The sequence below is a fragment of the Lipotes vexillifer genome, unplaced genomic scaffold (genome assembly GCF_000442215.2).
Source record: "Lipotes vexillifer unplaced genomic scaffold, Lipotes_vexillifer_v1.1 scaffold250, whole genome shotgun sequence".
In the NCBI taxonomy this organism is placed as follows: Eukaryota; Metazoa; Chordata; class Mammalia; order Artiodactyla; family Lipotidae; genus Lipotes; species Lipotes vexillifer.
In genome coordinates this window covers 2,155,862-2,165,972 of record NW_006785198.1, presented here as the reverse complement: position 1 = coordinate 2,165,972, position 10,111 = coordinate 2,155,862, and the positions used below count along the sequence as shown (strand labels likewise).

General features: G+C 38.5%; 1 protein-coding gene across 1 annotated transcript in view; it reads right to left on the bottom strand.

Moving 5' to 3' along the window:
- Positions 1 to 10,111, bottom strand: part of CLCA2 (chloride channel accessory 2) — a 39,537-nt gene that overhangs the window by 19,768 nt on the left and 9,658 nt on the right. Inside the window, exons 6-9 of the mRNA XM_007457242.1 lie at positions 8,275 to 8,502; positions 4,254 to 4,484; positions 2,970 to 3,147; positions 2,053 to 2,159 (exon numbers count right to left, since the gene is read on the bottom strand). Coding sequence (XP_007457304.1) covers positions 2,053 to 2,159; positions 2,970 to 3,147; positions 4,254 to 4,484; positions 8,275 to 8,502 — 744 coding nt within the window. The remainder of the gene's footprint in view (positions 1 to 2,052; positions 2,160 to 2,969; positions 3,148 to 4,253; positions 4,485 to 8,274; positions 8,503 to 10,111) is intronic.

The window sequence follows — 10,111 nt, the reverse complement described above, 5'->3', positions numbered from 1 at the left end:
ATCCCACATGCCGCGGAGCGGCTGGGCCCGTGAGCCATGGCCACTGAGCCTGCGCGTCCGGAGCCTGTGCTCCGCAAATGGGAGAGGCCACAACAGTGAGAGGCCCGCATAACGCAAGAAAAAAAATAAAAAAAATAAATAAATAAATAAAAAATAAAAAAAAACTATTTAACTTGGACATGTCCTATATTTACATAAATTTTCATGTAAAAATACTTTGCTTAATCAAAGTGTTATAAGTACAGTAGATATAAAATATTTTGTTATAGCTAGTACATGTCACTTCATTAATCTTTATCAAGAGATTTTAGCTGTTCTCATACTTCTCTCTTATCCAAATCAACATTAGCCTCAGAGCAGCAATTAAAACAAGCTTTTTTTTAACTTTTTTTGTGAATGTGCTCTAATTAATTTGTGTATAATCTGTCCAGATACCTTTATGCATTTTAATAAGAAATCAGACATTAGGTTTCAGCGGGGCTTAGTACATTTAAAAAAATCATTTAGTCATGATTTAAGCTGTGTGCACTTAAATAATCTGTATGTGCACTTTGTGTGTGTGTGTGTGTGTATGTGTGTGTGTATCATGCACCAAGTGCATACAGATGCCAGGCACTGTGCTAAATGCTTTACATGTATTATCTAATCCAATCCTTATGAAAACCCTCTGAGATAAGTGCTATTGTTACCCACATTTCCCAGATGAAATGACAGGCTTAGGGATGTAAGCTGTCCAAGGTCACACAGCAAGGAGGTGAAACAGGCATAGAGCCCAGGCTGGCTGACACCAGAACCTCTGTGTTTAATCGCTGTGTATTCACAAAGAATACCAGTGTATAAATAACTTTGAAAAATCATATTTATTAAATAAGGACATTAGCAACACTGTAAAATTGCTCAGACTTGTAAAGAATGTAAAATTCTGTTGGTGGATGACAGCAAAGACATTGCGGATTATTCGTTCAACTCAATTGAACAAGTGTCCGTGGACTGCTGATTACTGTGCCACGTTCCATGCCAGGCTCTGAGCTGTTGAAGGGGATTAGATGTAGTTTCTGCCCACAGTCTAGAGGGGCTAATGACATGCAAATAACTGGGGAGAGGTGGCCAAGTCTGGGAACCAATTTGAGTCATATGAATAATGTTTTGATAAATTTGTTCTACTTTTTTAAACATTTCTTTTTATTTCATATTATTAAAGAGAAAATCAAGGGTAGAAAGATTATTAAGAAGAGCCAATTGTAGTCTAATCTAAAATATACATTATAATTTAAAATTCACCTTTTTCCACTTCTAATGACAGAATTGTGGTTATTGCCTTTACTCTGTACATATAATCTTCATCTTAAATATTTTCTAAGAATAATTTACTGATTTAATTGCTCCCATCAAGCCATTAACTTGGCAGGTTCACTTACCATCTGTGAGGAAACAGCAGGTGGAATTTTATTCAAAACACTATTCAGTTATATTCAAAATACCTTTAAAGTACTTTGAAAGAAAAAAAATTGGCCCTTTGAAAAAAATGGCTTGATTAAAGGAAGATTTTGTGAGCAAAATCAAATAAATTGTGGTAGTTGGAGAGATCTTTAGGAATTCCTAGAATTGAACGAAATAGTTGATACTTTTTATATGAGGGAGGAGCTTCAAGGAAGTTTTTAAAGAAGCAATGTAAAATGGATTCTGATTGATGGCAAGTTTGAACTAAAACTAAAGCCACTGATTCTTATTTTAATTCTGGGCCTTACCTCTACCCCATGTCCCACCCCCATCCCCATTCTGAGCCACAAGGAAGGAGCAAACTCTGCTATAGACCTTGAAAAGCTGAGGTAGCAATTACAGAAAATGACTCCTAGGGCTGAGAAGTAGACATCAGGTGAAGATGAAGCCTGGTTCTGGTGATGTCAAGAAGCTCACTAAAAGCCTTCTTTTAATGTAACAAGGACTGTTACATATTCAAATATGGTTAATAAGACAGCACAATTCATCTATTTTCCTTGCTCCCTCTCCCCTCTCCCCTATCTGTAAATATAATATTGAGGAAATTCTGACCTGAATATGTTGTTGAAACATGTCTCCGGTTCCAGAGGAAATTCTACTGAAAGCATCAAGCATGCTATTGGAGTTGGATTTATCTGGAACAAAGAACTTTAAACCTCCTGAAATACACAACTGGGATGTTAGCTATTAAAATGTATAAAGTAAAACAAAAGATAAAGTGATAGGCCTTGTCTAACAAACTTCCTTTGCTTAAGAGGGTGAGTTTGGGGAAAGCAGGAGCTGTGCTTGACTTGCTTTGCACAGCATCCTATACGACCACATGGTGAGCAGGCACCCCAAGGCAGTGGTTTTGTTTGTTCTATTCACGGCTGTAATTGTAGGGTCTAGAGCTCTACCCAGTATGCGATAAAAACTCAATAAATATTTAATTAAGGTAATTTCTAGACAATCTAGGTTAATTGCTACCCATTTATATTGCTGTATGTTTACAGTTACATTCTGAAAACATTATTTTCAAACATGATTCAATAAAACCTAGCTTTCAGTTTTCAAGTTAGCATATGCATTTTTTATTCAATGTGAGGAATATAAGATAAAATTATTCTGTGCCTCATTTAGAACAAAAAACGTTATGTGTGTAATATTGTATGTCTCCTTATCATAGAAGCTAGTGCATTTAAACATACTTTTAGCTCCATGATTATACATGCTCAGGCTGGTTTAACAAAGAAGTAATAATATTTTCATTAGATGTATATAATTGGCACTTTCTAAGGAAAGTATAAAAAAGCAAATTTTTGACAGAATTTAGCAATGATTTTATTTTGTGTTTTTTCTTAAGAAAACTGTTCATAGTTTTTTCAATTAAGCCATGTATTCTGTTGACATAATCTGAGTTTCATGGTGGTTCTTTGAATATTCAAGTTAAAAGGAAATGCTCTAAAATATGTTGCTAGAAATTTACCTACCTGTAAGATGTGATAATTCCTCCAGGTTTTTGACTGCAGATGAACCCAGGGCAATGGTATGAATAGTTGAACCACTGCTGAGCACGGTGAGGAAGCAGTTGGTGACATGCTCATCATCTCCACTGGTCACTAGTATCATCACAGAGCCGAAGGCTTTTCCATTCAGTTTTTCAACCATCTGAACACAGGGTATCATTCATTTGGAAGGAAATGTGATTCAGATTGCCTTATTGAGCAGGAGAATTCACTCTCATTCCAAATTCCCCACCAGGGGGGCATATTCCTCTTCCAGGTCCTTTCTAACTTCCCACACTCTCCATGCCCATCTCCACTCAGTCCTCACCTCACCCCATCACAGCACTTGTCACCCTACATGCCATTGCCTGCTTACTTATGGGTAGGACTTCTTCCTGTTCAAATCACTATGAGATACCTCTAGTTTAGAATAATGTCTATCATAGAGGATGTGGGAGAACATTATTATGTGAGATCCTTGCTTCTGAGATCCAATAAGTGGCCAATAAAAGGACCTTGAGCAGTGTTTCTCAACCTTGGCTATACATTGGAATTGGATGAGAACTTAAAAATTTTTTTAATGGCCAGCTCACACCCAAGATCAATTAAATCAGAATCTCTGGGGGTGAGATGCAGGCATTGGAATTTTGAATCCCCAGCTGATTTCAATGGGCAGCCAATGTTGAGAAACTCTTGGCTGTAGAAAGTAACAATTGCAATTGTGTTCTGCCTGCTACCAGATGTTTAACACATGGCTGTATCCTCAGTGTCGAATCCACACTTATGCTGATTGAGGTGAACTCCGTTATTCTTGAAACATACCTCTGACCTTAACTGATATTCATATGCTTGAGGTCTAGTATGACTATAGGCAGGAGGCCAGACATGCTGATTCTGATTGGAAAACCCGAGGGTAACAACAGCCACAGATGGAACAGTCCCAGATGGATAGGGACAGTGTTAGAAATTTTTCTGATGATGCTGAAGTCCCCCAGCCTTGATCATTGTATTCAATTATTTACTCATTCCTTCAAGAAATTTTTCTTAAGCAACTATTACATGCCCTTTACTAGGCACAGGGGATTCAGTGGTGAGAAAGTCATGGTCCCTGACCTTAAAGATAATCCATCATTACTTTCCTATACTTGAGACTCATGACCATATTGTAACAGATTGCCCCAAATCAGAAGCAACCTCAGATACAAAGTGAGGGAAAGGAAAGTGATGGGAAAGGAAAGTGATGGTGAGGCTTGGGGTGCTCTACTGTACCTCAAATCCCTTCTTCAGCCCTGAGCAGATGCTGGTTTCTGCTTCAGCTGACACAGTGGCAGGCAGATAGGAAACCAGCAGCTTTCGGTCATCATCATTGTTAATTTGGTGCAGCTGGGCTCTGATTGTCCCTTTGCTATTAAAACTAGCAATGCCCACAAAGGTATGAATTTCAACAATCTGCATCAAGTAAAATTCTGCTGCTTGTTGCAGTTGAAGGAGTCTGTCAGCCTATGTTGCAGAAAGGAAAAAAGAAAGGTAACAACATTTGGTTGGTAGACAAAAGTATAACTAAGTAACTCAATTAGCAAATATCTCTGCTAATTCTTTAGAGATGTCAGACTGTGATTTTTTGAGTTGTAAAGATTGACACTATGCTAGGGCTTCCCTGGTGGCGCAGTGCTTGAGAGTCCGCCTGCCGATGCAGGAGACGCGGGTTCGTGCCCCGTTTCGGGAAGATCCCACATGCCGCGGAGCGGCTGGGCCCGTGAGCCATGGCCACTGAGCCTGCGCGTCCGGAGCCTGTGCTCCGCAAATGGGAGAGGCCACAACAGTGAGAGGCCCGCATAACGCAAGAAAAAAAAAAAAACACACTGCTAAATCACTAGCACGGGAAGAAAACATTTATAACCTACATGTACCATCACCATGTGTTTTGAATGAAAAGCCAAACGAGCGGCTGGGCCCGTGAGCCATGGCCACTGAGCCTGCGCGTCCGGAGCCTGTGCTCCGCAAATGGGAGAGGCCACAACAGTGAGAGGCCCGCATAACGCAAGAAAAAAAAAAAAAAAAAAAAGATTGACACTATGCTAGAATATTGTTTGATTAAATGCAGGCTCAAAAATGAATGCTTTTCGGCGGGGTGGGGGTTGGTTTGGAACTCTGCCCCTAAGAAGCTGTCCATGATTTACCATTCCATAAGAGCACATACATCCACTATTTCTCTCCTACCTGATTCAAAGATCTGTAGAACCAATAGAGACTTGGTTTGTAATTGCTTCTTTTAAAATTCATCCTGGGTAAGAGGAAACATTGCAAAGATCTTATGGTAGAGAGGAACAGCAGTCAGGCATCTATCCTGGCACTACTCTCTGTTATCATGTTTATCTTAGGCTGGGCATTCCATCTGTAAAGTGAGGGTAATAATAATCTTTCTTACTTGCTAAAATAGAATTACTGTGAGGATCAACTGAGATATGTATATGACAATAGTTACACCTTGAATAAATATAAAGTAATGTTAGTGACCACATTTGGGCAGGTGATACTAGTGATGAATTCATTAGGGTCACTTATTTTGAAGGCTGTGGGAGCAGCAAGCTGAGCTTCAATGACCACCTGTTCAGTGAATGATTGTGGTCTCTATATCCAACCTAGACATCTCCCTTAACATCTGGACCTGCATTTCACACTGCTTAGGAAACACCACCAATTTAACCTCTCACAGGTATCTCAAACTCTATACACTTTGAATTCATTGCCCCCCTTCCCAAATACTGTTTCTCTTACAATATTGAGAGGTAAATTGGTAGAGTGGATAAAACAAGGACTTTGAATCCTGCCTTCAACTTTTACTAGTAATGTGACCATAGAGAAATTACTTATCTCTTTTAGCTTCAGTTTTCTCATCTGCAAAATGGGTACATAGTAAGTACTTAGTAAATACTAAGTATTGATAACAACATGGTCATGACCTCTACTCCTAACTAGTGAAGCCAGAAACCTGGAACTCTCTTTTATTATTCCTGTGTTACCAGCCTCCATATCCTTGAACAGGTCATATCAATATGTCTTAAATTTCTCTCAAATTCATACCATCATTCATTTCATCATTCATTTTCATCTTATCTGTCATTTTTCTAGCCCAAGCCACTGTTAGTTATATCCATACCAATTGATGTACTTCCCCTGAAAAAATTCTACTAATTTTGCCTCTCAGCCACCTGCATACACTATGCTCTTCACTGGAATGCCTCCCCTCACCTCATCCAACTGGCAAATATCTACTTATGCTTCAAGACTCAACTCCAAGTTCATCCTCTCAGTGCAGTCTTCCTCAATCACTCTCCTATAACCCAGATGCTGCCAATGCCTCCACAGCAATTCACACCTCTGTGGAGCCTTGTCACATTGTATTGTGTTTATTCACATGTGTGTGTTGTCTCCCTCATCAGATTGCGAGCATTTCAAAGCAGACTCTATTCTGTCATCTCTGTATCCCTGAATGAATGGTCGTGATGGTTCAGTGACACTATTGGCAGGAAAAGGGAGAGAAGTTTTCTTTGCCGTGAGCTTGCTACTTTAGGCTTATTTCTCTTCTACTTCTCTCAGGTCTTCTTTCAAGTACAACTATCTTTCCCTTTCACTCCATCTGTTCTTGCTCAACAGAGGCAGATAGTCAATATAAATTACTCTGAGATCATATTTGAAGATCATACCCTAGTCAACTGCAGGTAGGCAAGATTACAAAATTATCTAGATGCTGAATGTATTAGTGGTATTCCTCATATTTTAGAGACAAGCCAAAAAGGCAAATTTTCCAGGACTACTGATCCAGAGACTACAAGAGGATAAACTCTCCCTTAGGACAAGTACTATAATAAAATAACAGTTGTCACATATAAACCAGAAGCCTCATATTCAGTATCTCATTTTCCCTTTCAACAACACTATGAAGTAGTTAGTGGTGCGCTGGTAAAAGTTTAAAAACTGGCTTTCTGGTAAAAAGAGAGAGAGGGAGAACCCTGGATTTGTTGCAATTTCTATGGGGTAAATATTCTCACTGTGGCTGATTTAAGCTGTCAACCTGACATGGCTGAGTGCAAAGTTGGGAAGAGATATGTAGGAGCAGAGTCATAGAGATGATAGACCAGAAATAACCTCAGGAGCCTAGATCTGGGATCAGCAGACATTTTCTGTGAAGGATCCGATAGTAAATATTTTAGGCTTGGTGGGACATATATTGTCTTTTGCAACTACTTAACTCTGCTATTTTAGTACTGAAGCAGCCATAGATAATATGTAAACAGATGAGCATTGCTCTCTCCCAATAAAATTTTACTTATGGATGCTAAAATTTGAATTTCATATAATTTTCATGTGTCCTGAAATTTTATTATTCTCTTGATTTTTTTCTAAACCCATTCTTAATTTGCAGGCTATGCAAAAGCAGGTAGTTACTGACTCTGGGCATAGATAATAGTAAGAATAGTAGAAAAATAATTAGGAAGTAATGAGTTTTGAGCATTTATTATGCTTATTTCAATATATTTTATTTAATTATAACTACATAATTTATTTTTTAATAATGGCTATATTTACAACTGGCTTGCAAATTTCCTGAAAATTTAACAATTGAATCCTGTGAGCCAGTATGAACTGTCTCTGTCACAACAATGAAATAGGTATTGTTATCTCTGTTTTACAGATGAGAAAACTGAGCTTCAGAGAGGTTATTTGCTCTTGATTACACAGACAGTAGATGAAGGAGCCAGGACTTAAAGCACATCTGCCTGATTCCAGAGACTAAACCTCTAATTACTGTCTAAGAATTCTGGAGCTTTGGAGAATGGGTTTCTAGAAGGCTGCCAGATTGCCAGATGAGTGAGATATGTTTCTCTGTACACAATGACATAGAAAATACACACATAATGGATATGCACACTCACTGCAAACTCAGTCTATTGCCTCGGCCATGGTTGTTTACCAGTGAGTGGAATGTGGTCAGAAAGGAGCCTTCCGCTACATGTCAGAGTTTTGGAAAGGGTTTTGGTTGGAAAAGGTTGCAATTAGTAGCAATAAAGAGGGCTGGGAATTACCTGTGGATTTCATTTATCTGCATTACCTCAATATCTGGGCCACATTCTGAATTTGTTTCTCTCATACCCAAGAAGAGATGATGCCCATGACTATTCCAAACGTTTGGCCTCACCCTTCCCTTCCCTTCCCCTCTGAAAAGAAAAAGAATTAAAAACTGATAGAAAAAAGTGATGGTTAACAATTATTTTGGTTCAAATGTTACCTTTGCCATCTTGCTGGACACATCCAGCACTAAACAGACCACTTTGTCGCCAGCCTGTATGAGAGAGAATGTGGGAGGAGGCGGAAGCTCAGTCCCTTTCATGGGAAAACTGTTATTAAAGTCGTCAGAGTCTGTGATTACATCCCACGTACTTCTGAGGCTGCACATTTGGTTCTGCAGGTTTGGAGCCTCTTGGGTGTGGGTACTTGCATTACAGAATTCAACCACCTAGAAAAAGAATAAAATAAAAGTACTCAGAAAATAATCAGAAAATAAAAGTACTCCTCTCATACTAGACATACTTCTCATTCTCAAACAAGTAAAAGTAAGAGGAAAGGTGAGCTGAAACATGATAAATCAGAAGTGCTACAGCTATGTCATTCTTTACTTCAAGAATGCCATTGAATTTACAGATAAACCTTGGCACCCTTTGCTTGAAACTCTGGCACCCATGTGGTACTGAGGTCAACCTCTATTAAAGTTTTCTTGCGCTTAGGTAACAGAGAGTAGACCGTGTATAAATATCTTAGGCTTTAAAAAAATAAAACAAACTGTCATCTTCCTTAGCATGATAATGTGTTAAAGAAAACACCCCAGGAGATGTTATGTTATCTTGATCAGCCTATTCCTTGGGATCATATTTAATAACCACTGCACCTTTATCTATTGATCAATAAACCTATATTGAGCTAGTTCAAATATTGACCACTGTAAGATTACGATAAGGAGAAAACCAACTTAAATCTACTTCCTGATCTTTCTCCCCATTTGGAGATATAGCCATAATTCATACAATAATACTAAACCTAGGCAGCACCTCTTTTAAAGGCATGATTTGCATTGCAAAGTAATGTGTTATCTACTTCCCAGTGGCTATATTCCTACAAACAGTAGATGCTTCCTGCTAACAGAGCTATGGAAGCTGAGGTAAAAGAAATCTTACAGATTCTCTAGCCCCAACTCTAATTTCTTAGAAAAGGAAGCTGAAGCTTCTAAAAGTTAATAATTGCATAAGAACATGAGTTTCTTAGTAGGATGGGGAGATATGATAGAACCTGTTTTGTTGTTTTTGTTTGTATGTTTGTTTTTAACTCTTTTCTTTATATTTCATGACTGTGGTTAGGAGATGGTAAAAGTTTTCTGACTGGATATTAATGAGTAGGTGTTTCAAATGACCAGAAAGATAGTACCTAGCCACAAACAATGTGGATGAAATAACATGGGATTAGCTTGGCTTCAGATATTAAAGGCTGTAAATTAAGTTAAAACCATAATGAATTGGAAAAGAAATATGAAAAAGCACCTTAAAGTTACAGAATGACTCTTAGCCTTGGCTAAAACCAGACTGAAGAAAAAAAATTATCTAAAAAAAGAATGTGTCAATCCAAGGAACATTGGGTTAGTCATAGAAACAGAAAACTTCACAGAGAGACTGCCCACAGTGTTCCCAGCTCAATGGAGAGGACGTGACCCACAGATGTGATGAAGTTGGAAAAATGTATCAGGTTATAAAGGCTGATGTGACTAAATCTCTGCATCTCCTAACTCCCTCCTTTCTGATTCCACACTCTCGAAATAGGCCTCTGGGTAGAATCTGGCTGTTCCGTGCTGCTTCTGTCAGAGAGAAAATGAACTGGCTAGAGAATGCGAGTGTCAGAGTACTCTTTTTAATAATTTAAAAAATGTGTTCTGGATTCCTACACAAGTCTCTTGTCAGTTAGCGTGGAATACTGACAAGATTGAGTTTCTGAACCTGCAAAGCTAAGGGTTAGTTGACTTCCCTTGGTAACACCTGACTTTTCTTTTTAAGTTCTAGAATATGCAAAACAAGGGAAAG